Genomic DNA, 22,866 nt, shown 5'->3' on the forward strand with positions numbered 1-22,866 from the left:
ACTAAATTCCCACTGGCTCCTCACCAGAGCTCTGTTCAGGAATTTCCTGTAACTGCCCAGCTGTTGAATCCACAATCCAACCCACCACCGAGCAAACGCGCCTGCAGCAATGCCAGATGATGCAAACTATTTCAGAAAGATCTGCAAAGCGCTCAGCATTCCTCGGAGCAGAAACAGCTGGTGCCAGCCGGGAAACATTCCTGGCACAAACGATTCACAGAAACCCGCTTTAGAACATTAATTGCGTATCTTCAGAAGCTGACACAATACAGACAGTGCATTACGTTCATTTGGGGAGTGGGCTTGATTCTCAGTGTTCAGAGTCTCTTTGCTCAGGTTTCCCACCGTACCAGCAGCTCTTGCTGTGATATGTACAGACTGCTCTAGTAGTCTGATGCTATCAAGCACCAGGCAAAGGCCAAAGGGGGTTCTGTGCACACGGCGCAGGACACACGCTTCACTTGCAGCTCTGTTGCAAAGACGAGCTCATCAGAAAATGTGTCCCCTCTCCCTGGCTTGTCAAAGTTGCACTTTTTCACCTGCATGAGAAAGAAAGGAAATACAATGCTGCATTTTTACCAACGCTATGGAGGAGACTAAGTCCTTGAGGGTCAAAAACCTGATGCATTTAAAGAAAATATCTTCCGTGTATTGACCTCAAAGCCATACCTCTTTCCCCAACAAACATGATCTGGTAAAATGTGACATCGGTGTGCAGGATGGAATCAACAGCAGAAGCTGGGGAGAATCTGGATTGCAGCGGCTCTGTTGGGAAGGGAGGCAGAGCGTATTGCACCAACACAGAACTCGGTGTTTTTGTTAAATATAGCCCCAAACTGTTGCTATGCTTGAAAGCATGTGTCAGCTTTATCTGCCTTGACCAGCCTGTAACTTTATACCCCGTCGGGGTCCGTACAAACAGTCTGAGCATGAACGAGGTCTGTTCAGCCCGCCGAGAGCCTGTCCTTCAGAAAACCCTGGGCCTGGGGTAATATTCACGGCCGTTGCTTGTGCCCCCAGGGCGCCCCAGCAGCGCCGCGAGCAGCACGGGCCGGACGGTCCCACCGCGGTACCGCTCGGCGCTGCGCAGGGAACCACGCGGCAGTGAGATACACGGTCCTTACAGAGCGGAGCGTCGAAAAGACATGCAAGGGTCCTAGGGAGATTTTTGCTTTTCACTTGCAATTTTGGTGGAGAGAATTTCCCACCACCAAGAGGGATCCATTAAGCTTCTTTTATTTTCTACTTAATTCATTGTTATTAATGAATTGCACTAAATAGCAGCAAAAAGAAAAGGAATATTCAAGACACTATCCTTTAATTCAGAGGTTTCTAACATTGATACCGTTTTATCTTTTCAATTAAATCCTCTGCCATGGCCAGATAAACAAGTCTGTTAGTCACTAAGGCTGCGTGGTTCTCCCAGGAATGGTGCTAAAGCCATCATGGGGATTCTGGGCCAGCTGAGACACAGGATATCTGATCCAGCAGGTCCCAACTGGAATTTCCTTAGTAGCTGAAACAGTAGAGGCCAAGCTGAATTACCAAATTCATCAGACAACTTTAAATGGTCCTAAATTAAGTGGTAGAGTTAAACACACTGATGTGCTTTTGCTAGGCTGGAGTGCAGGGAAACAAAGAGCATTTGAAAAGCATTCTTTGAGTGTAATTAATTTGACTCTAAATGGAGTTAACAATAATTTTGTATGTTAAGGCTTTTTCACCCTAACACCCTTCAAAGTAATCAGGAGAGAGACATACATAGAAATCTCATGTTTGTCACTTTAATTGTGAACATTTCCAACTCCGTGCTCTTTTACCCTCTCCCGTCTGCTCCACATGTGTTCAGCTCTCCCCGGACACAGGAGGTTGAGTAACTCTGCCAGCTCAGTTCTGCACTCCTGACATCAAGCCCGTGTCACCACCAGCCAGCAGATGAGGACAGTGTTAGTCCTACTGCTCGCAGCAGGGCTGCAGAACCGCTGCAGTAACTGGCCTCCAGTGGCTGCTGGCACTCCGGGGTACCCGCCGCAAGACCGCCTTAGGGAAATCACTGCTCTGTTTCAAGGGGTTCACCCGGATTATTTTACAGAAACAAGAAAAATCTCAAGCTCTTCTCCGTTAGATGTCATGAGGCAGCAACTCAAAGCAGACTGGGCTCTCTGGAGAAGGCTGAACTTCGGGCTTCTTTCCTCGGCAGAGCTGAGTCAGGCTGTGGGCGGTGGCTGCTCGCTGCCCCGCGCCCGCTGCAGCCTCCGCAGCCTCCGCAGCCTCCACCCTTGCAGCCTCTGCCCCTGCAGCCTCTGCAGCCTCCGCCCCTGCAGCCTCTGCCCCTGCAGCCTCCACTGCTGCAGCCTCTGCAGTCTCCACCCTTGCAGCCTCTGCCCCTGCAGCCTCCGCCGCTGCAGCCTCCGCCGCTGCCAGGGGCTCCAGGCGCTGCCGCGGGCTCCAGCCGCGCTCACCAGAGGCTGAGACCCAAGGGGCCAAGCGCCGTGGCCGCATCCCGGAGTCAGAGCTCTCAAATGCCGCCTCCCAGCCGGGATCACCACACGGGCTGCTCCAGAGCGCAATCTCCACGAGTTATGGACGTTTCTCCCAATAGAATAGCATAAAAGCAATTGTGGAAAGGAAGTTACAGCATTTCAACCCCCAAGCCTGCACTTTTAGTTTCCATTCCACTGACTGGTCTTGTTTCTCTAAGAGCTCTTGCTATTTTTGCCATTGTCATTGTTTGCACAGTTTTTACTGGAAAGCTCGAGGGGGTTGCTGAAGAACTGGCAGAATTAGGACACCAAGATACACTCAAAGTGATGCCTGATTATCAGATCGTGTTTTTCATACTTCTAGTTTTAAAAGTGGGTGAAATCCAATTCCAATCACCCAAAGGAAATCCTCCTTTTGGAAGGTGACCCGCTGGCTGTATCCGCAGAAGATGAGTTACCACGTTTTTTCTGGCTAACAACACTTAGCTGAACGCTGTCCCTAGACCCAGGGTCTAGCTAGAACCATAGAATCATAGGGATTGGAAGGGCCCTGGAAAGCTCATCCAGTGCAATCCCCCATGGAGCAGGAACACCCAGATGAGGTTACACAGGAAGGTGTCCAGGCGGGTTGGAATGTCTGCACAGAAGGAGACTCCACAACCCCCTGGGCAGCCTGGGCCAGGCTCTGCCACCCTCACCAGGAAGAAGCTTCTTCTCAAATTTAAGTGGAACCTCCTGTGTTCCAGTTTGCACCCATTGCCCCTTGTCCTTTCCCTGGTTGTCACCAGAAGAGCCTGGCTCCATCCTCCTGACACTCCCCCTTTGTATATTTATAAACATTAATGAGGTCACCCCTCAGATGCTCCACTCCCTTAACCATCTTGGTTGCCGTACGCTGGGCTCTCTGCAGCAGTTCCCCGTCCTGGGGCTGCTGTGCACAGCAGGCGATCCCGGCGGATGCTCAGCGCGGCCGCTCGCCCCGTCAGGAGCCCCGGGAGCAGCTCCCCGAGGGAGCAGGTACCGGGCGGGGCTGGTCACTGCAGCTGCCTGCGCCCAGACACACAGAACGTCTATACACACTTTAATTTAAGAGAGGTGGCCTTACGTACCAGCTTCAACAAGGCTTAGACAACTTGCAAACATTTCCAATGGATGCTTCTCTAACATCTGTTTTCTAATACCCACATATTTAATAGAAAAATGCATTTGGTTACTCAAATATTCACGAATGTTAAACTATGCCCAACTTTGTACTTTTCTCCAAAGTATGACTTTAATTCTTCTACTAGTTCTAATAATGCACTCATTTTAATTCCTGTGCCAAGAAAATCCATCATTCATGACCAGAAGCATTCATAATTCAGATGACTGTCTCTGCTGCTGCTGACACCATCAATTATAAGGTTATGTGAGGGGGAAGATCTTCTGCACTGATTAGCGTGCATTTTTCAACCTTGCTGTTACGTAAAGTTTTATATAGCTGCAACTTTCAGGAAATGGCTGGGATTTGGTATTCTGAAATTACCTTGCCATGGTATTCTGAAAGAACAGCTCTGGAGCACTGCTTGGGAAAGGCCTCACATTTCATAGGAGAATCAAATTTCAGTAAGATCACGTTGTGCACACAAGCACTCAACATTCCAGCAAAAATGTTAAGGGCCAAATTGTGCCCGGAACTACAGCGTGTACAGCCCCGCTCAGCACTGCGTAGGACATACAACACCTTCGCAAAATGGGCTTACTTTTCTAATTCAGCAAAGCACTTAGGCACATATTCTGTCTAACACCTGCTTCCACCCACCTCTGTTCAGGAAAGGACACGCCAGTATGGAGAATGCAGGCATCAGCAAGATACCTTCTGCTCTCACCTTCTGGATGTTAAAATCTGGACATTGCTATGCAGTATGTGCAAATGCAAAAGTTAAAAAACAATGAGTCAAATCCTTCAAAAATGGTAAGATTGATCCAACAGTGTCCAGAGTGTTGTTCACTCATTTGTCATCTTGTGTTATAATGGCACCCAGCGAGTTGTCCCAGCGCACAGCAGACGCCCCTTCACCGCTGGCAGGACCTGTCCTGTGCGAGCAAGAGCTCACGGTCCATTTCTGGACATTTAAGGATATATTCTGCTATAACTTTCAACCAGTCACAGCCAGACCTGAATTTCTGTGAAGGAGACGGGGTCCTGCCCTGCGGTTCGCTCAGCCGCTTCCTCCTGAAGTTTCCAGTTAAAGCGTACCCTTTTAGTACAGTGCAATCAGTGCTATAACCCACCTTAGATGGAGGCCATCGCAATCCAAGGGAAAACCGTTATGTGAATGTAGCACTAGAATACAATACTTCACACCTGACTGCAGCAATTCGCTAATAGGACCCATAATCAACATAATGCGTTTTGTCCATAAAAGAACCATAAGAACTCACATTTGCTGTCTGTGTTGTTCCACACTATACAATGAAGCGTGGAATCACGGGACTGCCTGGACACCGGTATGAGTCAGGAGCTACGGCGCCAACGCAGCACTGTACAGGAAGAACACTGCCCGCTTCTGTCTCTTCATCCCGCTGATCCCTTCAATATTTGAACAGTGGAATCACTTTATTGATGCGCCAGTTGATTAAACCAGGCTTAGCTCTCAAATACTCAATGAATTCTTGCTTGTGAAGAGTTAACGATTTCATATCCGACGCCATTATGTCTTTAGTGCCAATTTCCATATTCATGCAGCTTACTTTTCTACAGTGCTCCTTCTAATTACTGTCAGTGCTTTGCTGTCTGCAATGCCTGACGAGGGACGAAGGAATGCTCCTGCGTGCCCTGGCGACAGGCACCGCACGCGTGGGCCGTACCAGCACACGCAGGCTCCCCAGGCCCCAGCCTGCACCGGCTGCACCGGCTGCACGGGCGGGGGCCGTGCTGAGCAGCGCCCGGTCTCCGCAGCGGCACGGCCCTTGTGCACACTGAACGCCTCCAAGAGGCAGGGTTATGTCAGTTAGCATCTGGGGTTTTTGAAACCTATCTGTCCTTGAAATATAGGTATCCTTAGCATGCGACTCCAGCAGAACAACTGAAAGCACTGTTTTATTCCGCAATATCAATACTAGATTAGTGTAAGCATGAATAATGACCCAGTTCTTAATTCACGCTCCTGCAATTACATAACTGCAAGGAGTTGTTTCTGTTTATAGTGAGACCCACAGTTTACACGGTGTGATAAGGACTGTACAGGATTCTCAGGCTGAAAAACATCTGATTTAATTTCAAGATATCTATATTTGCTGCGACCTACGGTTATTTATAGTGCTTAGAAAGCAGAGCGATGCAGCGCGAACACACGGACGAAGGCCGCGGCTCCTGTGACGGGGACCCTCTTCAGGGATGTTACCTCAGCCGAGCTGAAGAAGACAGCTCACAACCAGAATATCGATCAGGCATTGACTACAACTTGTGTTTGCAGAATATACCTTCACTTCCAACTTAGCTAGAGAAGCCTGCCCTGACAGAACTGATTTTATTTTCTACTCAAAAAACATTATTCTCCCACACATACCTTTCTGTTGGCAATTTTATTAGGATACCTCCAAACCTAGTAAGCTTTTTGCTTCAGAATTGAAGCAGGAAAGATCTCTATTCTATAGGCTTTCTGACACCTGTGCATGTAGTTTTTGAAGTATGGATAGAGTCATCTGGAGGTTCAAGGATCTTGTCCATTCATGAACAACTGCATCAGATCGAACAGAGCCCGGAATCCCTCCTTTCAGACACCATTCCATGGGAACTTCTTTCTTCAAAAGAAGCCTTTTCTTTCTGCATCGATGCATGAACATGTTCAGAAAGAAACAGAAATGGAAGCGAACTGGAAAGTTTCAATTCAGAAACACGAATCTCAAGCTACAGATTGAGAAATCGCATCCATCTTACATCTGGACCATATTCCTTTCACGCTTTGGAATCAGAATTGAAACTCTCTTGCAGATTTCAGAAGCGCAGAACCACAAAGTGTCTGATTTATGCAAACAATCCACTTGGCTTAAAAATTACGCTTTACACGTGTAAGAAAAATAGGACTGAAGAGATTTTGTAAAGCAGCACTTTAAAGGGGAATCTGAGTTGGAAAGCACATTGTAAATTCTTAGACTCTCTGAAAATCCACCTCGGAGGTCAAGGCCACTTGACACGAGAGTAACGGGTGAAAAGCAAATTACTCCATTTTTTGTGAGTGTTTCAAGTTTGCAAAACCAACCCGATGTTACCTGGTGTATTTCCATGGACGGCTTCCTCGCCCAGAGCAACTGCTTTCAGTTTCCAGCGTTTCCTGGGGTAGCTATGGGGTGTCTGCAGGTATCAGGCCAAGCAATATGGACCTAAAACCACTCACTAATATTTCCAGATCACTCCAAGACTTCTGTTGCTCAAATGACAGGAGCACAATGCATTAATACAATTACACTAAGTTACATTCATGCAACTTCTTTCATGTCATATATTCCCAAAACCAAATACAAGCTGAATGAACATTCCACTTCCAGTATTCACATGTCATTTAACGATGGGTTCAGCACGTTATAGAAGGGAATTTCTGTTCCTTGACTGGGGACTATGGATATCCCTATCATAAGCATCCAGGGAAAACAACCTCGGGCATATAGCAGGGCAGTAAATCACACTTGTTTAGATCAAAGAGGGCGTTCACAAATGTTTAGTGTATTTTTGTTATGCTATTGCACACGACTCACGTCAGCACTCAAAGAAGAATGACAGGAACATATTATAGAACAATCACAGAACTTATGATGACCTAACATGCTTTTCAACCTGGGGAGGTAACTTCAGGTGTTAGAAGAGTCGAGATCAAACACGGGAAGAACAAAACAAGCAGAAAGGAGCGTTCCATTAGAGAGCCCTCTAGCAGGCACTGACACGCCACTACAGCGACACGCTCGAGTGCCGGCGTTTAAACTGCTGCTAGTGGTGACCTGACAATCCGAAAGGGGTATCTTCTCCTTACACTGTAATACCTCCCCAGTTCCTCTCCCTGATAAGTTGGATGGCAGCTGGAAAGTTACTACAGTATTCAAGAAAGTAAAACTGACCAGACAGATGCTTTTGCAATCTCTAATGTAGGGCTTGAAAGTGAAACGGTTGTCCTCGTGCACTCCACCCCGCCGGCAGCGCACGTGCCCGCGATCTCCGGCGCCTCCGTCCCGCTGCAAACGGGACTGCAGAAGTTGCTGGAGTCTGAATGCAGCTCCACAGACTACAGTCATAAACCATCTGACGTTCATGGTCTATCCTTAACATTTCAGAAGACAAAAGGAATCATCTTGTTGAAGCCTCTTAGAAAACAAAGCAGACTTTTAAAGACTCCATCCTTCTGTGATTCGCGTACAAAAGTTCAAACTAATGGCAAGAGTCCACAGGCATTAAGGGAAATAACAGCAATCAATGCTATTTTTAAAGGGAAGAGTGGGGGCGAGGGGTTAACATATGTGGAATTAGCTCTGGGCAAAATGAGAAGCCATTGCATCTAAAATCAAATGCATTCTCTGAAACAGACACCAGAGCCCAAATTCCCGTGTCGACTCCTGCAGCCCAAGAGTTTCAGCAGAAGGTGGCCGTCCTCCTAACTTAGCTTCAGTAGGTCATACCCTGCCACCAGCTCTATGTGGACTCCCCACTGAGGTCCCATCAGGCGTTGGCACTGTGTAGGCAATGTTCCGAAGCGGAGGGGCACAAAACGGTGCTGTGTGCACAACTGAGAGGAAAGTTTTTTCCCATGTAAAATAAAGGTAATTTCTTAGAAGAGTCTGAGGGGGAGAAAGTGGTATTTGTATCCCTTCTGCCAGATGTCACTAGTGGCAACGAGAGCCAGTATTAAATATCTATCCATCGCATTCTTCTTGAAATGTTTCAGCGTCAGCTGGTGAACAACCCGTTCAGAAACCCGGGAAAGCTGCAATCCTCCCCAGCCACTCCTAACCAGTGCTTCTTCCTCTGCAGGGATTATCTGTGCCTGAAACGTTTCCGCGGATGACAGACATGTAGAATTTCTAAAAAGCGATGATTTTTCTTACGTTTCTGTTCAGGCAGCGGAAGAACGCCGCTCCGCACGCAGTGCCGTCAGCTGCCGGCCGCGCTGCACCGCGGTCCGCGGGGTCCCCCCTGCCGCCCTTCAGCCCCCCCGGGTTCATCAGGCACCGGCTGCAGCGCTTGGCTGGGTTTGCCTTCCATACTAGCGGGAAACGCTCCTGAGAAAAGACCCCTGGACACTCTTGCTGCCCCTGGGACAACCTCTGTGCCAGCACCTGAAGCTGTGACGCCAGCTGCCCCGCCAGCCCCTCCCACCCCTGCCCATGGCTTGCGTGCCATCCGCACGGCCCGTCTGCACCGTCCTGCCGCCCGGGGCGCGGTGACACCCCAGCCGACAGGCGCTTCACCCCGGCGAGCTACGGTGTTCAGGAAAGAAAACTGAGATGATAAGATTGCTTCTGCGCTGTTTTAAAAAGATAATAATACTTTAAACAGATAATGAGCACAAAGGAGCACTTTGAAACAGCCCTGGCCAAAAAGTCCATTTCAAACTAACTTCTCTAGAAGAGATCAGAAGGTAGTTGCAGAGCTGCGCTCCCCACACGTGCAGCGATGCTGCCGCCAGCGCTCTCTCTGTTCCGAGAGCACGCGTCTTCACGAGGGCTCAGGGGTGCCCCAGGGACGGCCGGGCAGCCCACGGCCCTGCGCCCGGAACACGCGCAACCACACCACGTCAGACCCTCGCGCCATTCCCTCGCGCAACGCCCTCCCCAGCCAACTGTTCCCACGCGCTGACACCTATTATTTTACCTCCCGTAGCAACAAATTCACTTGTGGGGTTGGTTGACTTTTTTTCCAAACAAAAACGGACCAGAGATTCTGGGAGACAACACTATTGTTTTCCCTAAATGCTTCGCTACACAAACAATATTTGAATGGCACATTTTAGTTACTTTTTGTTTAGTGGTCTAAAGATGAAACTCCATCACATGTAGCGTGTACAGACAAGATAACAAGTTATCACATTCAAACATTCATTAAAGGCATCTCTTCCAAAGTTCGCAATGCTTCATTTCAGCTGACTCCTTGGATCAAGCATAGCAGATCGTGGGGTATTTTCTGCCCTACATTCTACAGAGAAGTTGATATTTTCTCCTTAAATCAGAAGAAATTCAATATGACTGTCCTTTTCACCTATCCAGCCGCTCATCTTGTTTCGTTTGCAAATATCAGATGTATTCTCTTGAGATAAAAATAGTGCAAGATGATTAGTTAGGCAAGTTCATTTGACACCATTCCCGCTTCGTGACGCTGAAATCCAAAATCTGTATATGGTATACAACTTAAGGTATATATACGCAAGCTCAGCCCAGCTCCGGTGGAGACGCACAGCAAGCACGCTCCTCCCCAGCAGCTGCTTCCTTACCCAGCCAGGACCACCACAAAGGTAAGCTCATTAACCCTCTGCTTTCAGAAACAGGAACACACAAGCAAAATGCTCCCTAGATGCAAAGCTCCCATGCAGCTAAAATATCTATTATTTTATCAGCTTCCAGTATGTTGTGGCTTTACAAGCTAACATAGAATAGAATCAGCATTCGGATCATAGGATGGGAAAAGATGAGAATGACGCCCCTTCTGAAAATGAGACCATGCTGCGATTTTTAGGTTTTCCTTCAACTCTCCCCTGTTTTTAATCCTGTCAGCAGAATCAGGTGCGTGGCAGAGCTCCAAATCATCTCGCCCAGCGCTGAGAGGGGGAAGCGCTTTGCCCAAGAAGCCACTGGGACAAAGCAATTGCGAGCAAAACCACAGTAAGCGCGGCGCCCCAGCCGGAGCGGCGCTGCTGCGGCAGCAGGACCGCGCGCTCGCGCCTCGCAGACACCCCGAAAGGCGCTGCGGGCGCTGACCGCAGGTGCACGTGCAGCCGTTTCTCACTCGCGGCAAAGTCACGCTGTGCGTAGGTCCCGAACCAGCGCCGAGTTTAAGTGGTTCCCAGCACGGCTCTCCTTGTCGTGAACGCTGCTTTCCATGCTCAGACAGGAGGGATGGTGGTGGGGAAGATCAGTCAGAGATCAATGAAAAGATATTTCTGTTCTCTTGTGGCTCTCAGGAGCAATGTCTCTGTGCCTTAGCTCCCGTTCCTTCGTGAACATGAAGCTACTTCACAGCGCTGCTGCGAGATTTGAACTGTAGCCAGTCTGCAGCAGTGGGTGCATTTACTACAAAATTCACTAGAAATTCAGGCCTTGTAGCACTTTCTTAAGTGATACGTATTTCACTGACAAACCATTGCAGCTGTGGGTGGCTGCATGGACAAAGAGCATCTTTTGTCAAATGCTGCTGTATCAGAAGAAAGCGGCTCCTCCGCTCTGCTGGCTACAAATATGAGGTCTCAATACCCCTGTTCCAAGCACATCGCTATACTGAAATGCCAAAATCTGCATACAACTCTGGTTTATTGTCACCTACATGGAATAATAAAAAAGCCCACAGAAAACTTCATCGAGCTGTCATGAACTGTAGTCTCTTAATGAAGCAGCAGCCCAGCAAGCCAAATCTGTAGTGTAGTTACATTTATTGCTGCAACTAAACAGAGGAGGAACTTAGTCTCCAAATTCAGATTTCCTTAAAATGCGTGAAAGTATTATTACTTCTTCTACACTATTATTTTCATTCTTTGAAAAGATCACTACATTTATTGATAATAATATACTAGATTTATTAAATTCCAATTGCATTTATTCTAGATTTGTTCTAGGGGACATAACGAGCCTTATCTTTCACGCATGCTGAGAATACACACCGATTTTAATGAGGTAACAACCCGCCTCCAGGAGAAGCCACGCAGGAGTGCTGAGGTTTTGGTGCCAGACACCTCTGCCCTGCTCTCCGGGCACGGCGCGGGCACCGGATCCCACAGCGCGGGCACGGGCACCGGATCCCACAGCGCGGGCACCGGATCCCGTGGCGCGGGCACCGGATCCCACGGCGCGGGCACCGGATCCCGTGGCGCGGGCACCGGATCCCACAGCGCGGGCACCGGATCCCACGGCGCGGGCACCGGATCCCGCGGGGCCCGTCCCGCCCGCAGAATTCCTCCCTCGTCCCCAGCTCTGCGCGGAAGCACCTGCTGCAGACAGCTGGTCCGGTGCGCCCCACTCGAACCAGATGAATGACGTCTGCCCGACCACACGCTGTCACAGCAGCGACTTCCAATAGAGCCATGAAAGAGGCAGAAAAAGCATTTTAATGACTAAGTAGCTCCCATTTAATTTATTTTACAGTTCAACGATGGCCATCACTGACATCCTTTCTGCAAAAGATATTGAATCTGCTCTCTCCAGCTGCCAGGGTAAGGAATGGGCTCTCTGCAGCCAGAAGATGCAGATCATTTTTATGTCTTAGGATGACATGCCTATCATTTCCCCCTCAGATTCCTTCCCCGTGAGATCTCATTCTAGCTGCATTACAGTACAGCCTCTCGAATTCAGAAAGTCTCGCAAGTGGCCATTGGTGGGTAACATTCCCTGAAACACAGAGCAGCAATCAAAAGAGCCCCAGTTTCGGTTCGGGCTGGCTTAACTCTAAATCGCCCATTTTTAATCCCGTTAAAGACCTATATTTAAATAGTCAGCCTTTTTCTTCAAAATGGCAAAAAAGCCTCAGCTTGCAGAATCAAAGAACCACTTGTGAAGCAATGAGCAGTCTCAGTTCTCTGACGAGTTCCTTGGTAAGATCGAGCCAGTTTTCCAGCTGCTCAAAGAGCTAGGTTAAGACTGTTCATTACTTGCTTTTCTACCAAATTGCCCACCAATGTAAGGACTAACTGAAAATGATGTGAGAATTATAGGAGTTGAAGCCACAGTAGCACCCTCTAAATATTTATTATCAATTGCACGTGACACATGACTCAGATCCTGATCTAGCAGAAAGCTTCAAGCTGGCTGAACGGACCCACCACCACAGGCACAGAGCGGCTGCAAAGGGAAATGATCCACCCGTCTTCTTGGCTGCTGCACTGGGGATCAGGGGGAGCAGGCTGGTGCTGGGGAAAGGACACGCGTCTCCCCAGGGCACACACACAGCGGCAGCCTCAGGGCAAACGCTTAAACAACCTGTGTTTCTTCCAGCTGACGATTCCTTCAATTACAAGTCTTTCTTCTCCACGGTTGGTTTATCCAGCAAAACTCCTGATCAGATAAAGTTAGTTTTTGGAATCCTTGATCAGGACAAGAGTGGTTTCATCGAAGAAGAGGAGCTTCAGTAAGTATTTCTTTAAACGCCACAAACCTTAGAGCTTGCTTAGTGTCCTAGAAGCAGCTTCCTGTTGTTTTAAAAATAAAACACGATTCCTTGTATTTCCTTGAATCTGTGTGGATTTCCTCGAATAATAAGACCAGGCGTTACATCATGGGGGTTTTGGCCGGGGTTTAAGAAAACCAGGAATATGGCAAGGCCGCTTCAGAAAAGGACTCGAGCACAGCACTCTGCCCTGTTCCCTTCCAGGCTGTTCCTGAAGAACTTCTCCTCCAGCGCCAGAGTCCTCACGGCCGCGGAGACCAAGGCCTTTCTGGCCGCCGGTGACACCGACGGGGACGGCAAAATTGGGGTGGAAGGTAAGGCTTTGGAAGCCCCATTACATCTGTGATTTTAAATGCCTGCGTTCAGGGCTGCAGCTGAACTGCGGCATGAGGAACACGTCCCCGTACCTGGCCTGGTACTTTCTGCCACAATTTTTATACCAGCGAATACTCCTTTAGTGTCATATTTACTCCCATTTGGTCTCAACAGCTTTGGGGTTAATTTCTGCCATGTGCCCGATCCATAGACTCCAGGTGCCAGGTTTTTAAAACATCCCGAACACCTTTTCATTCTTTGAATTTTCATTTTGGTAGCGGATGATCTGTGCTTCTGGACACATGACACTTCCATTTTTAAACACACTTCCACCTACATAAACCTATTTCTTCATCTACCGCTACTAAGAGTTGGCCAATGTTCCTACGTGCTTAATTGAGTAATGTAAAACAAGGCTGTATTGTTTCTCAAGGCTAGAACTGGTGCAATGCAGCACAGAATTTGACGCTGGAGAATTATCAGATAGGTGCAAATTTCACTGGGCGGTCCTTCTACAAGAAACTAAAGAAAACCCCACAGGGATGATGTGAACTGGCCAGGATATTCCTTTTAGAAACTGCAGCAAAGGAAAATAGGACATTATGCACCATGAATTAGAAATGAAGTCACTGGAAACAGGGCCGTCTCGGCCGAACTGGGACAGGTGGCAACGACTCCAACAGACAGGCGTGCTAATCTTAGCCAGGGTCTGCGAGGAGACAGGGGTGCGCTGGTGGAGGAATCCGCTTTAGCAGCAGCTTTTGCAGCTTCTGTTTATAAGCTCCAAATAGGGCATTATATTATGAGATCTGAGCCCTTAACCATTGATTTTCCCATTCTGAAACTGCATCACTACTGATATCTTTGCTTTGGAATCACTAAATGAAAAGGTCCCTCACACTGAAAGCTACAGGCTGGACCTCACTCGCCCTCCGCTCCCGTGGCTACTACAGAGTTTATAAGGGGTTAAAGACGGTTTACCTTTAGCTCAGGACGTCCCACAAACATGAATTTACAGACGCACTCCTCCTCTTTGCGCTCACTCTTTTTAAGGAGTGAAAAATCTGTTACGCCCCCAGAATCTCAGTTTAGCAGGAGCTTGTGCAGTGCTATAACAACTCTGGGAGCCCTCCATAGCTAGGAGTTTAAGTCACTTTTATCTATGTTTTCTAAACAAGTTAAAAACTGCGTTCATCTAATTTTATTCCCTGCCTTTCTCATTTTCTTCCTTGACAGAATTCCAGTCTCTGGTGAAGGCATAGACAGCATTAGACCAAAGGCAACCCTGGAGTGACCCTTTCGATTACCTCGTCCCCCAGGCACTCCGCACTCAGCACGCGTTTCCACATTTCGGTATTGTTTCAGGCATTAACAGCTCCCCACACGTCCAGTTCACGCACCGGGCTGCTGAGAAATCGCACAACGTAAAGAAGTTTCGGTCAGGCGGTGTCACCTTTCCCCTGTAAAGACGGCACTTGTGACCTTCAGCCGCTCGTGATGTTGAAATTGGGGCTGGAGGAGGGGAGGGAAAGCGTAAAAACCAGCTTGGGGGGGAAAGCTGCTTCTAAAATGCCGTTTACACTTTCCGTCCTCACACTTCACCGGGACTCCAGACACAGTTTCAATGATCTTCAACAATATCACGTCTTTTAAGGCTTAATGGTCATGATTTCATTGAGTTTTATTTCTGCTTAATTCTCTGATCTTGAGGAAAAGCAATGCTAACAAGATAGCTAAAAATAATTTCTGTTAAGTCCCAACCCTGAGAATATGAGAAGAAAAATTGAAGAGGAGTTGACACATAGCTCAGAGCACGGAATAAGTCTGTGGGTAGCTTTACAAAACGAAGTACCAGGCTACAGCATGTGTCGCCAGAAAGTGTTTATGGCCTAAAATGTAACTCTCCCTTCGGAAGATTTCTCCGTGAAACCGAAGCAGCTGTGAGACAGAGGAGAAGGATCTAATCCCGGCTCCGACAGCGCTGACGTGGGCGGGCGGGGGCTTTCCGTGAATCGCCAGCCTGTTGCTTATTATCCCCTAATGTGTACAAAACAACCGTAATTTGCCACATTTGTGACCTTCTGTGTTTCCTACAGAGGAAACAACTGCCAGAATTGCTGTTTGATTACCTTAAAGCTCTGTTACATTGCTAAATAATGCTAATTACTCGATCCTTTCATTTATTATAATGAATAATCATCTATATAGTGCATAATATTAGCAATTTTCTTAAAGCTGAAAATTACTAAGAACTAGTCTTCCCGTTGATAAGCGTCTTACAGGATTTAGAGCTAGCTATAGCATAGCCAAAGTAAATCACACTGATGGCTAAAGGCAGAGCTCAACACACTGAGCAGGCGCTGTGCACTTCTCCCCATCTACCACGACGCGGTTCTAGCTCACAAGTGCACGATCATTTTAATACTCCCTGCTGAAAATGGGTAATTATAAAATAATCCGGTGGCTGTTTTGAAGAGGAGCAGAAGCAAAGCCTGGTGGAATGCTGGCGTCTCCACGAGCCGCGAGATGCGGACGCAGGAGCCCGGCTCCCGCAGCCCGCACGTCAGGTTGCGGCTGGGCAGGGGGGACTCTAGCGATCCCAGCCACTGGAGCCTTGGCAGAATGATAATGGATATAAATCCTAATTCTATCCCCACTGCCTTTGATGTCAAATCTGGGCTTAAATTATAGCTGCTGTTAATTGCAGCACTGAAATATTTTGCATAATGATGGAATTCTGTTGGTTCCTTTTACCTTATTCATTCTCCTGTCTGCTAAAGAAAAATCTCCAGCGCAATCCAGATCTGCAGCAGCATGCAGATGTAATATATACATTAGCTCTTCACACTGCTAATCACTACAATATCATGTCACTAGTTCACGAGCAGGTGGCACAGACAATACCGTAAGGGACAGACCTGCTATTGCATTCCTTGCACATCTGAAAGTCTCCTGTGGAATGCCAGTACTTCAGAGACGCTGAACAACTGCACATCACCGCCTTGTGTTGCCACAGGGGGGAGCGGAGAACTTGGGGAATCAGGCACGCAGTCCTCGGGTATGTTGCAGCTTAAGAGCAATCTGTTCCTCTTAAACAGCAGCTCTTGGCAAGAAGATGAGTTTTAAATCTTATTAAAACCATTCAGCCGTTTCATTAGAAAGAATTAAATTAAAAAAACTGCCCAAAGTCCCCAATTTTGAAAAAGCCCATTGACTGTTCAGCAAAAACAAACCCCTAGTCCCTCATAAGTCTTCTGTTGGCAGCAGAATCTACATTTTTAGAGTGAAACCAAACTAGACAATATTTACCACCTAAAAGAAACCAATTCTAGCAGGGTACAGTTTTCTTGGAAGCCGAGCCGGTGGCAGCCCTCGGTTTCCCCAGGGCACAAGCAGGAGCGCCCCCTGAACCGGACGGCGCTGCGCCACAGGCACCCTTGACGCCCGCTGTCTGTGCAGGCACCTGAAGCAGTAAAGAGACAGATGGGGATACCACAGTGTTACTGCAATTAAGGTGCAGAATCACAGAGTAATTCATGCTGGTCCAACCACCTCCTGAGGGGCACACTGCTCTAAGCTGAGCTTGAGTAACTTCAAGAATGAAGGTTCTATAACTTCTCTGGGCAATTTGAGAAGTAAGGATTGAACCCTCTGCATCCTGCTCTTGTGAATGAAGCACACAAATAAATCACTGCTGAGTGCACAGTTAAACCCCAAAGTTCTGTTACAAATTGTTTGTGCTCCATCCAGTCAGAAAGGACCTAATGACACCCCGTGTCTCACACTGCCAACCCGTTCTCAGCTTTTGGAACAAGGCCATCCTACTCGGTACAACACGGCTTCAGAATTCCAAGGAGAAAGGAAATGTTGTTTATATATTTTACCTTTACTTAAGACAATGAAGGAGCAACCCCAGACGTGAGCAGCAGATCTGAGTTCCGCTGAGCCCAAAGACTGAGTTTTCAGCCACACCTCAGCTGCACACAGTTCCCTCATTCCCCCGTACGAGCAGTTTCATCTCCAATCCTCCCAATACTTCTTGTGAAATACAGTAAAGAGGCGCTATGATTTCTATAAACACAATGAAATTGATTGTTCTACACAAGCGCTTACAAGAAGGATGAAGTGGCTGGGGTGTTGAACCCAGTATCCCAACCCCAGCCTATTGCTCTAGCCACTGATTCCATCACCTCTATTAAACTCCAGCGCTTGGTTGTCCTGATAAAGGAGCAGAATCACGCATAAGATAACATCTCCTGGTATTTAGTGGAAGGCGGCTGCCTCCTAACTTCACGCTCCTTTGGAAATCCCAACCTGGAGTCATCTGTAAACTTCAGATTCAGCTTTGGCTCTGTTTGAAATCTCACACTCATCTTCCAACAAGAGGAGCGGGAGAGCACAGAAAGGGCAGGGGCTGTCAGGGCACCCACTGCACACACAGACCGGTCGAGTTTCTTGCGTTAGCAGCCAGCCCAAGCGGAAAATCCGCGCTGCAGCACCCCCAGAGGCGCCCGGAGCTCGTCACACAGACACTGTGCGCAGAGGTGGCCAAGGCTGGATTAATTTCCCAGAACCAGTTACCGAAATAGATACATCTTGATTAAATCCCTGAACTGACATGTACCTGACATTTTCATGCTTAGTCGTTCATATACTTTAAAATATTTTAATAAGTGGATACCTAGAATATGAACTAATTTGAACTGTTCGTATTTTATGAAACTTAATTTCCATATTACTTTTGCTGGCGGGCACAGAGGTACCATTGCATCGGTACGGACCGTCTGGTACGCCCTCTGTACCGAAAGCTGAGGTACAGCTGCTCTATAGCTTCAGATGTGCTCATCAGCATGTCTTACACTCATGTAAACAAGAAAATCAGAGATTTTGTACATCGAGCTTCAGAAAAGAAGAACAATTACCACATTGGTTACAACATGAAAAGAAGGCACCCCTAGATGATGCTTTCCCCTGCAGACACAAAGCTATTATTGACCCTAAGTTCAAAGGGGAATTTATGTCAAACTAGAATATGGAAATACTTGACTCAAAGGGAATCGCATCAGATTCATCCCAACTAGACGTTAATCAGCTGGTATTTCCTAGACACTTTCTGCTCTAACTGCCAGGCTTCCAGAACAAACAGGTCCCGCACTTGCAATGATGTCCCCAACAGACTGTAACAGTTAGCCAGCACAGAAATAAACACGGGAAAATCTGCTTTTGTTAGATGGAATAACCTGCTCCTCCCACCACCACTAACAGAAGGTCCCCTGGACTGCCTGCCTGTTTCTACTCCCGTGTTCCGGCAGGCGGGGCCCGGCACGCTGTCCAACCCCCGCGCGGCCCCGCTGCCACCTGGCAGCAGCCCCGCCCAGCCCTGCCCCGCCACGCCCAGCCCCACCCCGCCACGCCCAGCCGCACCCAGCCCCGCCCCACCCAGCCCCGCCCCACCACGCCCAGCCCCACCCAGCCCCGCCCCACCCAGCCCCGCCCCACCACGCCCAGCCCCACCCAGCCCCGCCCCACCGTGCCCAGCCCCACCCCGCCCTGCCCCGCCGTGCCCAGTCCCGCCCCGCCACGCCCACGCTGCCCCCCCGCGGCCCGCGGGCCTGCGCGCCTCACGGACCGGCGCGTGTCGGGCATCCGGACACAGCCCTCCGCCTCCACGGAAAAACGGGCCAAGGCAATGGGACGGCTGCAAGCTTCAGTCTCTGCCAGCCGCGGTACGAGTACTCACCGTCACTTGGACACCAAAGCAATTCTGAGTGGGAAAAACTCCAGAGGCTGAAATCCTCTGGTTTGGTTTTTTTTCAGAGAATAATAATAAAACCCCTGCTGATTTCAATACAAGCACAATTTTATCATCAAGTTCTGTGAATTCATGTTTGAGTGAAGTATCTATTTACAAATGTTGTTCCCGCGTGATGAAAACCACAGTCAAGATTTATCTTCCTAGGTTTGAGAGATCCCTGATGAAAAAAATCCCATTAATCTGAAGTAAACTCAGGAAAATCAAAGATTGTTGGCTGGGGTTTGTAATCACCGTCCCTGTACTGAAAATCAGTTTGCTGCTTTTTGACACAACGCTGTTTTGGTTGGTTGGTTGGTTGGTTTTTCCCAGATCTTTAACTAGTTTTCCTGGTATCTTCTGCTTGTTTCAGCCGCTGACTCATTTGATTACAAAACCCTTTCTGTCCAAGTGGTCTCAGCTCCAAGTCCAAAGGCCAGCCCAAAGTCTTTGGCATTCTCGACCAGGACAGGAGTGGCTTTATTGAGGAAGATGAACTGAAGTAATTAAACTAATAATGAGTTACCAACAGGCTGGCATTCAATTGTCTAAAAATGCAGGACAAGGCCAGAAATACTCCCTTTCCTTCTGTCTCTTTGGATGAGACGCTCACACGTGTGTGCACAGGCACGTGCGCCTGCTCGTGCTGCCGGAGCTGCAGGGCAGATAACGGAGGAAAGGCTGATGCCAAGGAGAACGCGCTCCGGGAGCTCTGGAAACACCGCTTTCATGTACGGATAACTGACAGACTGTGAAGGTAAAGCCAGCAGCTCTGCTAGAGCTCGCTTTGTTAGTGCAAGGTTTTTTACTGGACTGAATTCAAAGGATTGTTTCTCTCTCATCTTTCTTTCTATCACACAAATTCCACCTTCCAGATCATAGTCATCTGACTTTGAAGTTAAAACACAAGGTTAGCATAATTCTTGCCACTCTTAAGAGTCTATATCGTAGAAGAAAAGAAGATAACACCAGAGGGAAGAGGAATCCTGCCACTGGGGAGTCAGTTTTAATTCTGCCTTTTTAATTCAATGAAACCAAAATGTCATCAAGGATTTTTACAGGCTGTGATGCAACATTCCCTTCCTTCCTTACCCTTATTCTCACTGAAGCTGGAGGAAATGTTGCCATTTAATTAAAAACTATTTACAAAGAGCTTTTGAATGAGCCTCAAGAGTTGAATCAGGCTTGACATTTTACACCCAGGACCAAAGCCAAACTCCGCACGCTTCCAGCACCGAGCATGTCTCACCCATTTGTCCCCTCCGGGATTTCTCAGCCGAGCTCTGGCCGATGCTGAGGCCAAGGTGGTCCTGGCAGCAGGTGACAGCGGTGGGGACAGAGAACTGCAGCAGATGGTAAGACTGCGTTTATTACACGGAGTCCTATGTACCTGTGAGACTCGGCAAGAGCTCTCGGCAGCTGCCCTGCTCCATACGTTGGATGTCATGGATGCGATTTCGAGGTGCTCAGATCTGCTCTGCACTGCAGAGCGGACTCAACACGAGCCGGCCTATATTCTGCCCTTGGCTACAGGCGGTCAGTCCCTCTGCACCTACAGAGAGCTCTTCAGGACTGGAACCTAAACCGGTGTATGTATAAAATTCCAGTGCTTTTTACTATTGAACTACAACGCGACACTTAAAATGCAACACTTCGGTTCTCTTAAGTATCTATTATGAGTATACAATGTGTTGCCTTTAAGGAATGATTACCAGAGGAAATATCACTAGTTTCCCATTTTAACTCTAAAAATTAAGAAAGTATTTTTTTCGACTGTGAGATTTTCAAATGTCCCATTTTCTTATTCTTTTATTTATTTTTTTGAGCCCTGGTCAACTCTTAACAAGCAGTCAAGATAAAGACAAGATACCTGTGCCATGAACAATCTTTCTTACTGCAAGCCTACAATTTATTTACACATTTGAAAGATCATGAACAATTGCTGGCAAGGGATTTGCTATCACTGGAAAACACCGGCGGCAGCGCAAGCACTACTTCAACCCGGCTCCCCGACGTTTTGAGCAAAAGGTCTTTATATCACCGGGGGACTGAACTGGAATCCAGTCTGCCCGCTCAATTTGGGGCATTCAAGATTCTAGTAAAAATATTAAGAGGAAGAGAAAATAAAAGCATCTCTGTGGGCTACTTCATTTTCAATATTTGCATAAATAGCCAGCACCTGCTGTAAAAAACTGGAATTAATAGGATGCCCAGGTGTAAAACGTGGTCATGGTAACTGGTATAAGTGGCATTTAATCATTAGGTGTATTTAATGCTCCACACGTGTTTATGTCATTCTTTATGCAGCTGATTACGTTTCATACACTAATTAAACGGCAGGACCTAGCATTAATTAAGCTGTCGTTTTTTATACAAGATCAGCTGGATCCAAGATGTACCCAGATCGCTGAAAGAGCAGGACATTCCAAATTCTGCAAGGAACCTCTCACCGTGCTGCCCAGCTGATGGCACTATCGTCCCACTTACAACAAGTCAGAACAGTTCTACCTGCTTGAATTAATTCAAGTCAGAACAACTCCAGTTCCCCACTCGGCCACTTCTGCTGATGACACAGTTTTCCCAGGTTAAATTATCCCTGAACACAGAATGCCAATTCCATCTTGTTCTCCAAAGGAGGGGACCCTCGCCTCAGCCCTCGGGAGCAGGATGGAGGTCTCAAGAAAGGTCTGTGGTGATCATTTGCAGCTGGGGAATAAATACCTGTTGTTGGGTCCACTTTGCACCCTATGTATTCTTTTCCAAAAATCGAACGCTTACAGGGTGTGTTCTTGGGCAGTGGTCTGGCAAAAACCTCTGGCTGTCTTGTACCGTATCTGCTGGAGCTATTTCAGAAGATGCTTCAATAGTTGCAGATCAAAAATCAAAATTATCTGCCAACAGTATAGTGGTTCTGACGCATAACACATTTATGATACGACATTATGGAGGAGGAAGGAACTATCAATACAACACTGGGGAAATCATTATGTTACACAAATTAAAGCAATCTACAGGACTTTAATGAATACTCAATAATGTGTTCAGGTCTTATACATTCCCCAAAATATATTTCCAGTAACTCTAACGAATGAATCAGGCCCTAATATTGTAGAATTTTCCTTAACAGGGAAAAGAAGAATTATCCATCAAACAAATTCACATTTATGATTTCCATAGCATGTCAGGAGAGCAATAAACAAAGGAAATTCTGATAAATTAATAACTGCAGTCTGATGGCAGGGCTAAAAGCTCTTATTATGGTCAGGAAATGCTATGTATCTCAGCTGATATTCTGTTGTACGTTTTTACCATGTAATACGGGTCGCTGGAAGATACTCGAGCACCACAGCAGTATTAATGGCTAAGTGAGATAGGCACAGACAGCTCAGATAACTTTGGAGTTAGCAGTCAGCTCCTTTATTTAACCACAGTTAGTTCCACATTGATTACCCTGCTAGATCTACAAATCTAAGACAATTTCACCACTTGCCATTCCATTAAGAACAGTAAAAAATTAATGACAAGGTAAGTCTGATATCAGCTTCAGTGATCTCTCCAGAAAGTCAAGAAGAGCTTGTGACTAGAGACGTTTTTAGACCTTTCCTTCCTTCACTATTACCACTAAACAGATGGGTGGAGAAAACAGTGTTTTCTGTCTACAAGAACACACTTACCTACTTGTTCCCTCAGAACCTGGTTCTGATGGGTGACTTCAAGTCCCCAGACACTTGCTGGAGCTCACGTGCCACCCGCGCGGCCGCCGGACACGCAGAGGACGGCTTGCTCGCGCAAACGGGAGAGGCCAGCCAGCGGAGAGGCGCCGCTGCGCCGGCTGCTCGCGGGCCGAGCAAACCCGCTCGGCACCACCCCAGTGACGGCCTGGGCTGCAGGATCTGCCGCTGCGGGGCCGGGGATGCTGCTGCGCGTGCTGAACGCTAGTG

The 22,866-nt window shown here is 47.7% G+C and overlaps 2 protein-coding genes across 2 annotated transcripts in view; one reads left to right on the top strand and one right to left on the bottom strand.

Annotated features, from left to right (window-relative positions):
- The window catches only part of LMTK2 (lemur tyrosine kinase 2), an 80,931-nt gene that overhangs the window by 45,111 nt on the left and 12,954 nt on the right, over positions 1-22,866 (bottom strand). The window lies entirely within an intron of this gene.
- Positions 9,605-15,383, top strand: LOC102092983 (parvalbumin, thymic). The gene is made up of 5 exons (XM_005514908.4): positions 9,605-9,961; positions 11,802-11,869; positions 12,648-12,780; positions 13,024-13,133; positions 14,371-15,383. The coding sequence occupies exons 1-5, from the start codon at positions 9,846-9,848 to the stop codon at positions 14,394-14,396; spliced, it is 453 nt and encodes a 150-aa protein (XP_005514965.2). The 5' UTR covers positions 9,605-9,845; the 3' UTR covers positions 14,397-15,383.

This window comes from Columba livia, chromosome 15 (genome assembly GCF_036013475.1).
Source record: "Columba livia isolate bColLiv1 breed racing homer chromosome 15, bColLiv1.pat.W.v2, whole genome shotgun sequence".
Taxonomy (NCBI): domain Eukaryota; kingdom Metazoa; phylum Chordata; class Aves; order Columbiformes; family Columbidae; genus Columba; species Columba livia.

Coding starts and splice junctions, on each gene's coding strand:
- LOC102092983 (XM_005514908.4), top strand. CDS start 9,846: ATGGTATACAACTTAAGGTATATATACGCAAGCTCAGCCCAGCTCCGG. Junction 9,962..11,801: donor CAGCCAGGACCACCACAAAG/GTAAGCTCATTA, acceptor TTTATTTTACAG/TTCAACGATGGCCATCACTG. Junction 12,781..13,023: donor ATCGAAGAAGAGGAGCTTCA/GTAAGTATTTCT, acceptor GTTCCCTTCCAG/GCTGTTCCTGAAGAACTTCT.